General features: G+C 43.8%; 1 protein-coding gene across 7 annotated transcripts in view; it reads right to left on the bottom strand.

Moving 5' to 3' along the window:
• Positions 1-16,000, bottom strand: part of Arhgap12 (Rho GTPase activating protein 12) — a 94,493-nt gene that overhangs the window by 18,961 nt on the left and 59,532 nt on the right. For 4 of the 7 annotated variants that reach the window (XM_060380634.1, XM_060380632.1, XM_021664407.2 and 1 more), the window contains 4 exons: positions 15,846-15,926; positions 13,126-13,251; positions 8,738-8,809; positions 3,364-3,425 (listed from right to left, as the gene is read on the bottom strand). In XM_060380634.1, coding sequence (XP_060236617.1) covers positions 3,364-3,425; positions 8,738-8,809; positions 13,126-13,251; positions 15,846-15,926 — 341 coding nt within the window. The remainder of the gene's footprint in view (positions 1-3,363; positions 3,426-8,737; positions 8,810-13,125; positions 13,252-15,845; positions 15,927-16,000) is intronic. The other 3 variants (XM_060380635.1, XM_060380633.1, XM_021664408.2) reach the window with 1 other exon arrangement.

Here is a 16,000-nt window from a genome sequence, read left to right as displayed (position 1 = left end):
TCTCCACTGACTGCCCGTAGTTCCTGCACACTCTTTCTGTCTGTTGTGTTTTGCCCAATAAAGTATAATTCCGTCCAGGTCTTAGGTGCCTTGCGGCTGGATGGAAACAACATGTAGCCAAGGACGACCTTGACCTTTCTGACCTTGTCCACCTGCAGTGCTGGGGGCACACCTGCGGCCTGTGTCTGTGGAGTACGCACGGCCGCCACTGAGCTTCCACATCCTTAGCCAGCCATGGCTCTGCCACCGAGCAGTTTTCCCCATGAACCGATTCACTTGCTGTTATTTTTATGCACACGTACATGTACGTGTGTGTGTGTGTGTGAGAGAGAGAGAGAGAGAGAGAGAGAGAGAGAGAGAGAGCGCAGCACATGTGCCTGGGTGTGAGTGTATGTACACACATGCGTGTTCTCCCCTGTCGCTCTCCTCTTTACGCCTTCAGGGCCAGGGCTCTGCCTAAAGCCAAAGCTCTTGTCAGGGGTGAGGCGGGCAGCCAGCAAACCCCAGCAGCCCTCCTGTCTCTGCCCCTTTTGTACAGGGTGAGACCACGCTTGGCTTCTGACAAGGATGCTGGGATTCAAACTGGGGTCCCTGTTGCTGTGCGAGAAGCACTCATTCCCACTGAGCTGTCTCTCTGCCATTTCAAAGTATCCATGTTTTAATAATTCTTTCAAATTCATTTCCCTTTTGCTAGGATCCTGCTTTCTATTTAAAGTTTAACATCCCTGCTCAGAGCTCACATAAATCACATGAGGCTGTTTTTAAGCACAGTGCTCTGTTTTAGAAGATCCAAACAGTCAATCTGCATGTTAGACATAGTTACAGTCTAACGCTCTTTATTAAAATTTCTTTTCTATTTCATTGTGTAGACGTCTTCTACGCTGTTTTGGGATGACTTTCACTTTCTTTTGAACCTATTTCATAATGCCCTCTCTACTCCAAAAGATGCTTTTCCCCTTTCCAACTCTGTATGTAAAAGGAAGAATTATTTTCTTTTCTTTAAGAAAACAGTTGTGCGAGACCCCAAGAAGCTAAGTCACAAGGAGGGCCCAAGGGAGGGTGCTTGACTCTCACTCAGAAGGGAAACACACTAGACAGCAGAAGTGGGTGAAGAAAGGAAGCAGTGCAGGTAAGGGGGTGTGGAGGGAAACGAGGTGGGGATCAGATGTGGTCAGAAGGCCAGAGGGCTCAGAGAGAGAAGAGGAACCGAGGGCAGGGGCAGAAACCCAGGGCAAGCTGGACACCTTCGACAGGGAGGATATGGGGGTGACTCCAGACAAAGACTAAAGAGGCCACCTTCTAGCCAGACTGGACTCCTAGTGGAGGAGGGGAACACCAAACTACCCTCAAAAACATCGACCCAGATCTACCCTGCCTATGAGATGTGCAGGGATAAGGTTAAAGGAGAGATTGAGGTTATATCCAACCAGTGCCTGGCCCAACCAGAGACCCACCCCATGGGAAAGAGCCAGCTCCTGACACTATTAAAGATGCTCTGGTGTGCTTGCAGACAGGAGCCTAGCATAACTGTCCTCTGAGAGGCTTCACCCGGCAGCTGATGGGAACAGACACAGAGACCCACAGCCAACATTAGGCAGAGTGCAAGAAGTCTTGGGGAAGAGTGGGGGAAGGACAGAAGGACCCAGAGGGGACAGGAGCGCCACAAGAAGACCAACAGAGCCAACTAACTAGGGCCCAGGGGGCCTGTGGAGACTGAAGCACCATCCAAGGACCATGCATGGATTGGACCTACAAAGATGTAGCCAACAGGCAGCTTGGTCTTCATGTGGATCCCTAGTGAGGGGAGCGGGGGCTGACTCTGACATGGACTCTGTTGCCTGCTTTTTGATCCCTTTCCTTTGGTGGGGCTGCCTCACCCAGCCTCGGTGAAAGAGAATGTGCTCCATCCTGATGACTTGATGTGTCAGGGTGGGTTGGTGTGTGGGGGGCTCCCCTTCTTTGAGAAGTAGGGAAAGGGGGTAGGGGAAGAGGGGGGACCAAGAGGAGAAGAGGGAGAGGGCTATGACTGAGATATAAAGTGAATAAAATTTTTAAAAGAATATAAAACTTTCAAAAGGAAAACAAAGACTTTGGTATCTGTGTTTCTGCAAAACATCCCAGAAAAATGCTGGTGGGAATAGAGGAAAAAAGCTGTAAAAAGTGACCGTTTCTGCAGGTCAGCAATGGGCAGGTCACCACAATAGCCTCTCCGCTTCAGTGTACATACGGAACTTTTAAGATAAAAGTTAAATTATGACTACAAAGCATGTGTGTATGTGAGTGTGGTGCTTGCATGCAGGTGCGCACATGACCACACGTGCACATCAGAAGTCACAGCAGGAGGCCAGGTGACCTCTCCCAGCGCCCTCTGCCTTCCTGCCTTAAGACAGGGTTTCTCACTCTGCAGGGGCTCATTCTGGTGAGCCCCTGGGATCCGCCTACTTATCCCCCAATGCTGGGGGTCCAGGCATGTGCAGCCCCACTTGGCTTTTTCACATGGGTGGTGGGGACTTGAACTCAGGCCTTCCCATGTGCAAAGCAAGCACGTCTACCCACTGAACCATTCATTTATACATTTGCAAAATTAACTAAGAAGAACGTCAAGTGGACTACTGCATGCAATAGCACACACTGTGTGCACCCCAAATGTCTGCTGGCAGCAGGTTCAGGAACATTCCACAGAGAGTGACTAACGCGCTAATGACTGACTAGACCGTAGTGGCACACGCTGTGCCAGCCCTGAGGTAATGACATGGATCCATCTCCAAGCCAGATGTACAACAGACCATGATCAATAATGTCACCTAGAGCCAGGCATGGTGGCACATGCCTTTAATCCCAGGAGGCAGAGGCAGGTGGATGGCTGTGAGTGAGTCCAGGACAGCCAGGGCTGCACAGAGAAACCCCGTCTCTGTAAGAGAGTTGTCAATGTCTACGCAAACGCCCACGTGTAGACCCCGCCTGGAGGAAGGCACGCATGCTCATGTAGACCCCGCCTGGAGGAAGGCACGCATGCTCATGTAGACCCCGTCTGGAGGAAAGCGCGCATGCCCATGGCCCTGAGGGAGGACAGACGCTGTGGAGGCTTCGCTACAGTCACCAGTCATCTTTGCTTTTCATTACAAGCCCCACCAACTGCTTGCTGAACAAAGAATACCAAAAAAAGCAATGTTTCTTCAGGTCCCTCTTCTTATTTCTGAATACTATTTTTAAACGTGTTAAAGGAAACACTTCACAGTAAGCTCACTAGAAGATACATGACTGAAAACGGCTCTAAGCTGTTCTATCGGTTCTACTGGAATGTAAGCTCTCATCTCCTTCAGTCAGCTAAATATGTAAGAATATTAAAGATTTCATACTTACCGAACCTTTTTTCCATTTTCAGTAATTTTTGTTACATTTAGCAATCCATATTTCTCCTGACCCTATGAAACAAAATGACACTTTTTATGTAGCATTCATATAGGTAATAATGTCCAAATTGCAATAATCAATGGAATCCAAACGACTTTACAGTCTAAAAACTGAAAAGATCAGTTAGCATACAACAGCCTACTACTACAGCATGGTAAGAGTACTGACGTTTTTGTAATGTACTGTCAGTAATTTGCAATTAAGGACTTTTTAATTTAATTTAATTTAATTTAATTTTGAGAAAGGGCCATAGCCCAGGCTGGCCTGGAACTTGCTAAACACCCAAGCCTACCCTTGAACTCCCTCCTCTACCATTCACAGATAGTAGAAGATCACAGACATGCCCAACCACACTGGCAAAACATCTTTTTCTCCTTAAGTCCCAGCAGTCAGTAGATACTGTGTTAGCAATTAAGAGTTTCACCAGTAGTCACCAGAAAATGTTTGACATTTGAATTGCAAATGTGAAGGCCCAAGTTCAAATCCCCACCACCCATGTAAAAAAGCCAGGTGTGCCTGGAACCCCCCCCACACACACACACATTAGGGTGAAGGAAATAGATAGATCCCAGGCTCACTAGTGAGCCTGTTCAAAGAATGTGATATGATGTGATGTGATAAATAGCACAAAAATTAACATTTGAAAAAACCTTGATTATGTCAGAACTTAATAAGGACTAGGCAGAACTAATGAAGCCACTAATAAATTACTCAAAAGTCCCCTAGTACAATGCACAGACTCTAATGTCATAGAAAGAAATGTGGGTATGTGCTTCACTGAACATACTACCATGGGGTGCTCTGGGCCTTGAAAACACTAGACTCACTATGTTATGCTAAAAATGTAAAAGTGACAGAAACTATCATTAACCACCATGAAAGCAAAAGCTAGCTGATGTCATCTTAAAAGTCTTGCAAGTAAAAATGAAGTAATAGTTTCTCCCTGTATTAGTTTCCTATACAAATGAGATTAATCAAAATGAGTTGGTAGCTATTATAATTATCAACACTACAAACAATACAGGCATGAGACAACAGCCACTTATAACGCAACTGAAACACATATTCAAACACAAAGAAAATAAGTTCAGAATATATTTCTTGTTAAAAAAAAACTGTTCTGTTCTTAATCATGCGTATGCATGTGTCTGCATGTGGGCATGTGGGCATGCCTCTGCGTTTGTGCACACAAGTGCAGGTGCCCACAGGAGCCAGCAGAGATCCTTTGGCACTGGAATCACAGGCAGTGAGCTGCCTGATGAGTGCCAGGAACCAAACTCAGGTCCTCAGCCAAGACCAGCAAGCATTCCTAACTACTGGACCATCTCTCCAGCCCCCAAATTTATTTCTATTTGACAGGTTCCTCACTAAATTCTCTCTAGGTACCTTAACGGGAAATGTGAATCTTTTTTTGCATGGCGTATAAACATAATATTAACTATCTTAACAATGTTTACAATGTAATGTTTGAAACTTTGCATCTCTAGTTGGAAACTTGCTAACTCCTACTGCTGCCACACTGAAGACTTGGAAATAATTCATTCATAACTTTACTGCAATTGTTTTAGAAAACATCACTGTCTGATCTCAGATATGCAAATTTGACACTTTTCATAAGAATCCTAATGCCTTTCAGCAAAATGTCAATGACACAGTTTTAAATATGTACAAGATATTACATAACTGTAACTTTAAATGTGTATAAAACATTCTATAAGAGCCTTCTTAATGTACTGTCCTTTCATAGGGTACTGCAAGAAATTTCTCACAGAATGAGAGTAGCAACATGAACTCTCTGGATGGGCCACCTAACGTGAATGGACAGCAGTGAGACTCTCAACCGTTCTAAAGACAGCTGGAACAGCACAGAAGCAGCAACAGGACAGGGAGCCAGGCATCAAATAAAAAGTGACAATGAATGGAGCAGCAGCAGCGACAGACAGGTTAAGCACAGTAATGAGAAAGAACCTGAATCAGGGATTCTTGCCAGAGTCAATGGAGGGAGAAAACTAATTAAAAACAAAACAAAACAAAAGGCTGCATTTGTTTACACACCGTTCAAAAGAGCTTTCCCCAAATTTCACACAGGGAATAAGAGAAAAAAACTGGCTCTAAGTATTAAGCACTCTCCAAACTTGCTGCATCCAAATGTACAGAAAATCCCCAAACTAATCATCACACAGTATGTTACATGCTCTGAGAAGTGGACCCCACCTCAAGCTAGACAGGTGAACTGAATTCAGCCTGGAAAAGGAAGGACAGAATCCAAGCAGCGTTCTAAAAGCTGACCCCTGACCTAAGGAGCTCAAGCCAACCAGATGAAGACGAAGTAGAGAGACAGAGTGCATCCCAGGCTCCTCCTCCAATCATGTGGCAAGGCAGAGAAGCGGAAGAGAGACACTAAGAGACAGTAGCATGGCAGCTACCGATACACTGAAGAAATGCCAAAGGTCTAAACTTGAGGGCAGTGAGCATGGGGCTAAATTTCAGAGAGACACAGCTCATAGGGTCGGGGTGGCATAGAGGGGAAAAGGAGGATACTAAGCAAAGTGCCAAATTTAAGCAACTAGAAAGAAGAATCTGTTCCAAAGTCACATTTTTAGAAAACCTTGTAAATCTGTACCTTTACTTCCACTAAATATCTACACCCAAAAATGTAATGCATACAGAGGGGGAGAAGAGTAGGTATAAGTGGAAGAGACCGGGCTCTTGGAAGCAAGGCAGCAGAGGCGAGGCCTGGAAAGCAGACGTCAGGAAGAGAGGTCAAAGGGATAAGAGGCCAGGCAGGAGGCCAGGGAGCAGAAAAGGTGCTCAGAGGGGAGAGCAGCAGCCTGTGTGTGCAAACACAAGCCCCGGCAGAATCAACACAGTTGTTCTGTGTTAGAAGAGGACTGGAACAGAAGGCCCGATGGTGCGGCAGTGCCCGTGGTGACCATCAGAGGGCACCCTGCGTCCAGGACAGTTTAATGGCTGTCCAATGAAAAGGGAACTCATCGGCCAACAATGCAGTTAAGCAATATGTAGATTTACAAAATCTTTTATTTCTGCGATTACCTAGAAATCCCTCTTTATTAAACATAGTCTATAAAAACATTTCTGTGAATTGAATTAACTAAATTTAAACTAAGTTTAAAGAGAAAAGCTCTGCTTACTGCTTATTAAAAAAAAAAAAGAAAGTATATACAATGTGATGGGAACCATAAAATCTACAATTGAAAACAATATTTAACAAGAAAATACACATGTACTACAATTTCTGTATCCATTCCTCAACTGAGGGACATCTGGGTTGTTTCCAGGTTCTGGCTATTACAAATAAAGTTGCTACGAACATGGTTGAGCTAATGTCCTTACTGTGTACTTGAGCCTCTTTTGGATATATGCCTAGGAGTGGTATAGCTGGATCTTGAGGAAGCACTGTTCCTAATTGTCTGAGAAAGCGCCAGATTGATTTCCAAAGTGGTTGTACCAGTTGACATTACCACCAGCAATGGAGGAGGGTTCCCCTTTCTCAACATCCTTTCCAGCATGTGTTGTCACTTGAGTTTTTGATCTTAGTCATTCTGATGGGTGTAAGATGGAATCTCAGGGTCATTTTGATTTGCATGATCTTTTCTGAGACTGATACTCCAAACAAGGACCATTCATGGAGATAACCTAGAACCCCTGTTCAGATGTAGCCCATGGCAGCTGAGTGCCCAAGAGGGTTCTTTAGTAATGGGACAGGGAATGTCTCTGACATGAACTCAGTGGCTGGCTCTCTGATCACCTCCCCCTGATGAGGGAGCAGCCTTACCAGCCCAGAGAGTAAGATACTACAGCCAGTCCAGATGAGACCTGATAGGCTAGGGTCAGATGGAAGGGGAGGAGAACCTCCCCTATCAGTGGACTTGGGGAGGGGCATGGGAGTAGATGAGGGAGGGAGAGTGGGGTTGGGAGGAGAGGAGGGAGGGAGAGTGGGGTTGGGAGGAGAGGAGGGAGGGAGCTACAGGGGGGATACAAAGTGAATAAACTGTAATAAAAAATAAATAAATATGTATTACCACCCGCACATGTACGTGTGTGTGTGTGTGTGTGTGTGTGTATGCGCACACGTGCACGCACGCACACACTCACGCACACTAGGAAAAAGGATCACAAAGATCAGGAATGATTGGAAATAACTGATCTGTTCCTGTACAGAATCTGAGGTCTATTAAATAAGTTCGGCCTAATTTCATCAAATAGTGTTGATGAAAGTTTGTCTTTTAAAGTATTAAAGTCGCATTCATTAACTCAACAAGCCCCTGCTAAGCAGCTACTTCGTAGCTGTCCAGTAGGAACAGTAGTGTTCCCATCTGTGCTAATGGTGTTTCCTTGCTGGACACAACAGTGACAGAGGTGGGTCACAGAGGGACCAGTAGCTGCTCTTGATTTTGTGAAATACGTGGATTTGTGCTACAAAGAGCATCGCAAGGAGGCCTAGGGAACGTAGCCTGGAGAACTGGCCTCCCTTCTCTGAGAGCACACTCTGAATTGACCCTGGTGGACATGCCCCAGCTACTGGCAGGAGAGAACAAGCAGGGTGCAGTCGGAGCAGGAAGACACATGGAGCCGAAGCCTGCGGTCTTGCCTGTGTCCTCCTTAAGGTGTTCAGTGTCACCAACAAGGGGACAGCAGCACAAGCCAACAGCACATCAGTGAGAGGAAGAGCAGGAGAGTGCTAACAGGGTCAAACCATGGTTCCCTGTGAGAGGAAGGAGGCTGAGTGCGCACTGCCTGGCCCCGACTGACACGCTCTTCCACATCACAGACGCAAGGGCAGCCATGCTGCTGGAAGCAAGGGCATGTGTCTTACCTTCAGACTGCAGGCCTAGGAAAGAAAGTGAAGTGTAATTTGTAATACTCTCTGGAAGAGTTTGGTTGTTGTTTCCTTTTGGTTTTTTTGACACAAGGTTTTTCTGTGTATCCTTGGCTGTCCTGGAACTCACTCTGTGGACCAGGCTGGCCTTGAACTCACAGAGATCCACTTGCCTCTGCCTCCAAAATGGCAGGAATAAAGGCATGTGCCATCCCAGCTGGCTTAGAATTTTTTATTTTAAAAACCAGGTATAAATTTGTCACTTGAAAACAATATATAAGTTAATATCATATTTTTGCAAAAAGGGGCTTTAAAACAAAAAAAAATTGATTCTAAAAACTGTTTTAATTGTATTTTTTTTCTAAAAAAGCCAATAAAATTTAATAGTGGCACGAGAAACACTTCAACATTATATTTAAAAATTTTTAATTTACTGGAAGCGATTACTAGGCTATTTATTCTGTATGTTTCTAATATACTAACTGGATCTTGATGCTTTGATGAGGTAGGAGATTCATTTTCAGGTAAGCAGAGTTTTGTGGTAGTTGAAGAATCCTACAAGAAATAAGTAATGAAAAACGTTACTCTATTTTAAACACACCTGTTTCTCCCTGATCCACGGTGGGAGAGCTTACCAAGACAAACAACTGGAACGAGTCCTTGCTGCTTTCTATCTCAGACACTCTACAAGCAGGATGGCACTCATCTGAAGACCATTCATGCTATTACAAGGTCACAAACCATGGCATGTCTGTACAGCAACTGTGTCGACTAAAATAGTACTATTATCATTTTAATTAACCCTATTTACAAGTACTTATACATCAGTCAACATACAACGTGTATTAATGGCAGATGTGATTATCAGGGCCGTTCACAGCAATTAAGTGGTAACCGATAAAATGGATTTAAGTCTAAAGCAATATGACAAAATAAATTTAATTGTTATCAGAATTAATGGAATGTACAGCTACTCTCCAATAATTAGCTATAAAGATAAAAATATACACCAGAGAAATCTAGCATTTAAAGATCAGTGATGTACTGGGTGAGGGGAGAATATTTTCATGTCTAAGCTTATAAGAATATCATAATCAAAGAAGCAAGGGGTTCTATAACACCCAGTTTGGTCAAAACTAAATGATATTGTTTTTTATGAAGGGTAACAATGAAAAAAAATTCTCGTACCAACACCTACTTCTATTTCAATTTTCCTCATTCTCCTAGATTCGTGAGACTGAGAAACGTCACCCCAATCCCCTTGCTAATTCACAATCCAACCCGGCAATGCTTTCGAACTTCATCTTCACATCTTCCAGCCTCTGTGCTTATGACACTATAAAACGCTGACAACAAACCTAAGAGTGATTTAAGTCACCATGAAAAGCCCTGATCTCAACACTCATTCTCTTGGAAAAACATCTTCAGTTTGCACCCTGAATGTATACACACAGAAAGAATGCAACAACCAAGATCTCCAAGGAAACCTTTGGAAGGACACTCTTACAACCAAACAACCAAAGCTGACACCACTAGTCAACAAAGTATCAAAATCCTATGCACAAACCCCAGAGAAACAAACTAAGCTTATCCAGGTTTCAGTTTAGCCTCATCTGAGTAACCTTCCTGACGTCAGTCATTACCTCCACGTGTATTAAAACAGCCTGAAAAGGTAAAAGACTGGATGATCCACAAACTACAAAGTAACTGAAGAAAAGCAATACAGGTCTCACATACATAACACCAAAAGAAGAGTAATAATGAACACTTAATTATAAGTTCATAAAGAAGCAATATGCATTTATGTATCTCTGTAAGAACACATGCATACAGACATCCCCGAATAGTTTTAGTAAAAACCATACATAAGCAGAACAAGGAAATCCACTCAAGACCTAATAAACAGAGACACTCCCACAACTGCCTCCAGGGTTATCTGCCCTGGACGAGGACTCATGTCACGGGAACCAGACTTGCCATATAACACTGGGTTTTACTCCATTTAAATTATATGTGCTCATTATATATAAGCTTTTGCTAGTGCAGTCTCTTCCTCATAGCCTCAAAGACTGCCCTAGTTTGAGAAGGCATATTTAGGTGATAAAAAGAAATAGAAATATTTACTCGATGAAGCAATTAGCTGTGAATTTATTTCAAAGGGTAAACTGGAAGAGGGAGATTTCTACTAAAAACAAGTAAATGTCTGTTCTCAGCACAGTCACATTACTGCTGCCCGAGGACAATTAGATAAAAACAGACATGAAGTAATACCCCATAAGGGTGACTTCAAGGATCAGACTAGAGCGGAATCTCACAGAACTGTGTGTGCACGCATGCACACACACCCTTGAACATGGCGGGATATTTGAAAAAGGGAACCAGAGTACTCATTTTCATTCTCATTGGAGGTGGCTGAAGCAGCTCAGCAATGGCTTTTGCCTTGCCGTATGATGTGTGGCTATTAAGAGGCTTCTAAACAGCTAGAAATACACCCTAATCCTTGGAACCGACTGTATTTTCTATTAAACAACTCTAGGAATCTCCCTTGCCTAGGCTAATCTCAATACTAATAGAGTTTCAAATACATCTTCAATGACAGATTCCAAAACACCATTCCTTTAATACGTCTTCTAGACTTCTACATTTAGTTGTGCAATATTATTGAAAATATAAAAACTAGAGACTGGCCCACGTTCATTACTGCTCTGTTGGCCCGTACTGTAAATAAAGAGCGTGTGCACACTGCGCTCTTTAAGCATCTACCTTGTCTATATAAGAAGACTAATTTACACTCAATTGCACTAACAAAACATCTTACTTTAAAGTGGATGAAATCAATTGTTTACAAAAGGGTTCAAGACTGAAAGTAGCCAAACATGGGGGAAGTGACCACGAGGCTCCCTTTAGCCAAGCATGGTGGTGTGCGCCTATACTCTAGCACCCTGGAGGCTACAGTCGGAGGTCAATGGAGGTCAGGGCCCCATGTATCTGAATGTGGTCCCCAGCTGATGAAGCGTTTGGGGAAGATTAGGAGGCGTGGCCTCACTGGAGGAGGTGTGGCCTCACTGGAGGAGGTGTGGCCTCACTGGAGGAGGTGTGAGGGCAAGTAGGGGTCCTCCACGCGCACGAGTGGGTCAGTTGTAAGCTCTGAGCGACCTACTGCTCCAGGGCTGCACCTGCCCGCGTACTTCATGCTCCCCACCCTGCTGATCACAGATGCTAGTTCTCTTCACCATGAGCCCCCAAATTAAATGCTTTCCTTTATAAGACTGCCTTCCTAGTGTCTGTTCACAGCCAGAGAAGTTACTAAGACAGCAGCCAAGATCCAAGTCAGCCTAAGCCAGAGAGGAAGATCCTACAGGGAGGGAGGGAGGGAGGGAGAAAGGAAGGGAGGAAGATGGGAAGGAGGGAGGAAGGAAGGGAAGGAGGAAAGGAAGGAAGGGAGGAAGATGGGAAGGAGAGAGGGAAGAATGGGAGGGAGAGAGGGAAAAAGAGGGAGGGAGGGAGGGAGGGAGGGAGGGAGGGAGGGAAGGAAGGAAGGAAGGAAGGAAGGAAGGAAGGAAGGAAGGAAGGTGGAGATGTGGAAAAACTTAATTATGCACAAAAGTGATGGTGGATTTACAGAAAAAGAAGATTCCTGGAAGACTTTGCAAAGACAATGTGTCTAATTTTGGGTATCATCATCCCTTCACCTTCTAATGGGTATGACTGATGTTTTCCAAATGGACTGTAAATGCCCACCATGCCCTGCAAGGAAATGGTTTTCTACTAGTATAACTGAAGTTGTTAAAAAAGTATCCCTTCTGGAACCTGAGTCAAAATCCATACCCTATTAGAAACATAGAACATCATGCCTTAGGCTGTGGGAAAGAATAAAGTAAGAAGAATCACAGCCTTTCCTGGGACAGAGAAAATAAAATCTTTACTATATGAACCTTCCTGGAGATCAAAGACAGCAAAAGTGGCTTGAAGTAGTGTTAAGTGTGTGTGTATGTATGCTTATTATATATTATAATACAGAACTATACTATATATTATAGTTATATATGATTATATACACATGCGCTAGCTCAAATGTGTCAAGTACATACATCAGCCATCAGTATGTCACAAAAAGTTGGTCTATTGTACAAAATTTGAGAAAACCCAAAGCCAAAACTACTGCCTAACAGCTGATGCTGAATACAAACTCACGCCATGTGGCTAAGGAAGTATTTTCACATGTAGATAAGAGCACTGAGTAACTCTCAACGGCTCTCTGTATCACCCCTCGATGCTCAGGGAACATCATGGAAAAGAGGACAGAAGACCTAGGGTGGGAAGGAGGCTCCGCAGCTCTTCTGGATGTGCTGTAGCCGCTGCACCCACAAACTCAATGCAGCAGAGGCCTTGGCAGGACTAGGCATCTCCATATCCCAACACTCACAGGGACTCATGAGGTCTTATCCTCCTGAGGGGCCGTGGGCCATTAAGGGATGGGGCTCCTCAGTGGTGTAGCCACTGATAAGTGGCCCTTGCCCAAATAAAAAAGCCCAGGGTCACTTGGGAAACCCTAATTGAATGTAGTCCGCTGTCAGAGCAAAAAGGTGAAAGTAGGGAGAGCTATTGAGATGGGGTTCAGTGGTACAAGAGGCTAGTAAGGGGTGATGTAACAAATTTTATCCACATAGTCATATGGATAAAATAGTAAAAAAAAAAAAAATAAACAAAATAACAATTTTTACTTGTTCAAAGGAAATCAATGTTTTAGCCAAGAATTGAATGTAACAACAGCAATATTTTACATAAATATTAGTGCAAATGGGTGGGACCCAGTGTGAACAATGGAATTCCACTCGCCAAGATTCAACATACTTTCTCCAGGCTCTCACCTTGTCGTTGGTGTCCAACACAATGGTGCTGTGTCTCCACTTGGTCAGCACAATCGGCTCTTGCAGCCGCCTGTCCAAGCTCCGACTTTTAAAGATTTCCCTTTGCTGCTGGAACGAAGCATTGTACTAGAGAAAACAAAACACACTTCATAAGCAAACAACACAAGCGTGAGTCTGCAACAGCTCCTATGACCTATGACCACGAGACAATCCTCAAGTGAGAGCACACCAAGGGCTGTGCAGCCTCGCCTTCCTGCTGAGCAGCCCGGGGACGCGACCGAGACCCCAGGTGGTAGAGCTGCCTATGCCTGGCTAGTGTCATCTTCTGGAATTTCACTCCCCCAAATGGTTCTTCAGCTTCGAAAAAGACAGGACAGAGCTGTTCCCTCACCCGGAGCTGCTCTGAGTAACTGAAGTACAAGGATTATGTTAATACTAACATATGTTAACATATGTTAACATACCTATGTTAATATTAACATAAGGTTGAGAAACGGTTTACATGTACAGTTTTTACACTTAATGGTTTAAGGATCTGTCTTTGTTTCACTTAAGGCTAGACACACTGCTGGTTTTCTAAATACGAGTTCTGAACAGTGCTTCTGAACATACCAACTCCGCAGAAAACAGGTCAGGCATTCGCTGCCAAAAGGAAGTTGCGTATGAAATTAATGTGTTATCAGTGGAATATTTAACCATGGAGGAGTCTGGAATGTTAAGTATATCATACAGAAAGATGGAGAACTATAAAGCTTTGAGGGTGTGCTATCATATGTAGGCATTTAAATGCTTTAAGCTGTAATAAAATAACAATAAAAATCAACTTTTCCACAGATGCCTTCTTTTTCTGAAACTGAAGGCTACAACTCCCCTCAGCCCTAAACCTAGCCCAGCAAACCTCGGCTTTCAATGACTTTGGTTGTAACTTCAATAACTGTACTTAGAGTATGCTTTCTGTGCATGGTATCTTATTTTTTGACTCTCCAAGTGAACGCTGAAAAGCCACCTAACAAAGCTGCTTCCCGTTTCTTCACACTCAAATTGGGGAGTGACAGTCAACACATATGGGTATTTGTTTTCAACTCAGTGTTTTCTGACAACAGTCTTCAGATTATCATTTCTAGACCCAACAGAGATGGCGTTTAAAGCCCACCGAACCCTGGGCCAGACATTTCAAACGTACAGAGCCCACCTGCTGCACGGGGGCCTCTCTGAAAACAGTCACACGGCAAACGCTGTGTGGCGTGGAAGCCTGCACATGAAACGTCACAGACCTTGCCTGGCTTTTGAGCTTGTAATTACTACACTTTAAAGAGCCTCTCCATGTGCTAAAAAAAATGATGTACGAGTAATAATCGTAATTTTAAATGTGCTCACAATTTACTCTGCACAGAATAGTCTCAGGAGCAAAGAAGGCACAACAAAACGTTAAACACCGATGGCCAAGTGTACACACACAGAAAAAGAAGAGAAAACCACAGCTTAAACGCCCTGAGTGTAAAAAAGACAACCAAACATCAACATGTTTCTAATCCTTACAGAAACTTTCAAAAATCGGAATTAAAACTTTATTGTGGATTATTTTAAACATATACATGTAGATAGATTATAATAAGAACCCAGCACTAAGCTTTCCCATTTTAACGTAAGATGTCTGCTTCAGGTGCTTCTAATGTAACACAGAATCAAGGACACACTGACACCTTCTGAATTTGATGTCCAGCTGTGCCTCTCCTCCCTCCTGTGCGATGCTCTAAGACGAAGCCCCGTGTTCATCACATGTATCTCATGATAAAACTTTAGTATCAACATATTGTTGTTTAAACTTTAAAATTTAGTATCAAAATATTGGTTCTAAGTTTTAATATTTTATATAATGTAACCATCATTCTTTAACTTGCTTTTTTTTTAACTTTATATGCTCCTATTTTTTAAATCTTTCTCAAGGAGCTAGAAAGATGGCTCGGAGGTTAAGGGTGTTTACAGAGAACCCACGCGGAGGGACTTGCCGTTGCTGTAAGTACAGGGCATCCAGCACCCTCTTCTGGCCACCACGGCAATGCTCACTATGTGATGCACACGCAGACAAGTCCCTGTTATAATGCATTACATGTGATTACTGCCTTTGTGCTACATGCCTGAAATATTGATACAAACTTACAATACTGCAGCAAAATGTGACACTCTGTACCATACACTATGTTTATCTGGTAATGTCATGTGTGTGTACGTTTGTGTGTGTGTGTGTGTGTGTGTGTGTGTGTGTGTGTGTGACTGATTCACTGAAATGCACCTTCACTAATGATCTTGAATACCATTACGATCCTGTCTCCTGTCAGAACCTCAGATAACCAGACAGGGCTGGCACTACTGGCACCAGGCAGAACTCTTACTTCCGGAGATAATGAAAGACCAGGTTCAAGCTATCAAAAGACATCCTGAGTAAGAGTAACCAGGATGAAGAAGTGGTGAACACGCATCTCTGATGATGCTAGGGAATCACAGGTTTGCAAAAGAACTCAGAAAGGAGCAGACTTCTGATTTTTACAGAATAAAACAAGCTAAGAATGAATCTGTGAGATAAGTTGAGAGCTACGCTGGTCTACACAGGACACTTGAGACCAGAGTGAGCTACAGAGCTAGACCGGCTCTAAAACAAGCAAACCAACAGGTCAGTGCGATCTCCGGACACTGGGCACACGAGCTCGGCAGCTCCTTACCTTGGGCAGCTCCCACTCGGACCGGGAGCCATCTGCGCTGTAGTAGTACTGCCTGCCCTGGTCATCCACGTGCTTGAGCCACTGCAAAACACCCAGGGTTATTCATCTGAAACAACGTGCTTAGACACCCATGCTAACGGTTACTAGACACTCCT

This window comes from Meriones unguiculatus, chromosome 3, assembly GCF_030254825.1.
Source record: "Meriones unguiculatus strain TT.TT164.6M chromosome 3, Bangor_MerUng_6.1, whole genome shotgun sequence".
Lineage (NCBI taxonomy): Eukaryota > Metazoa > Chordata > Mammalia > Rodentia > Muridae > Meriones > Meriones unguiculatus.
This window is presented reverse-complemented; position numbering and strand designations above follow the sequence as displayed.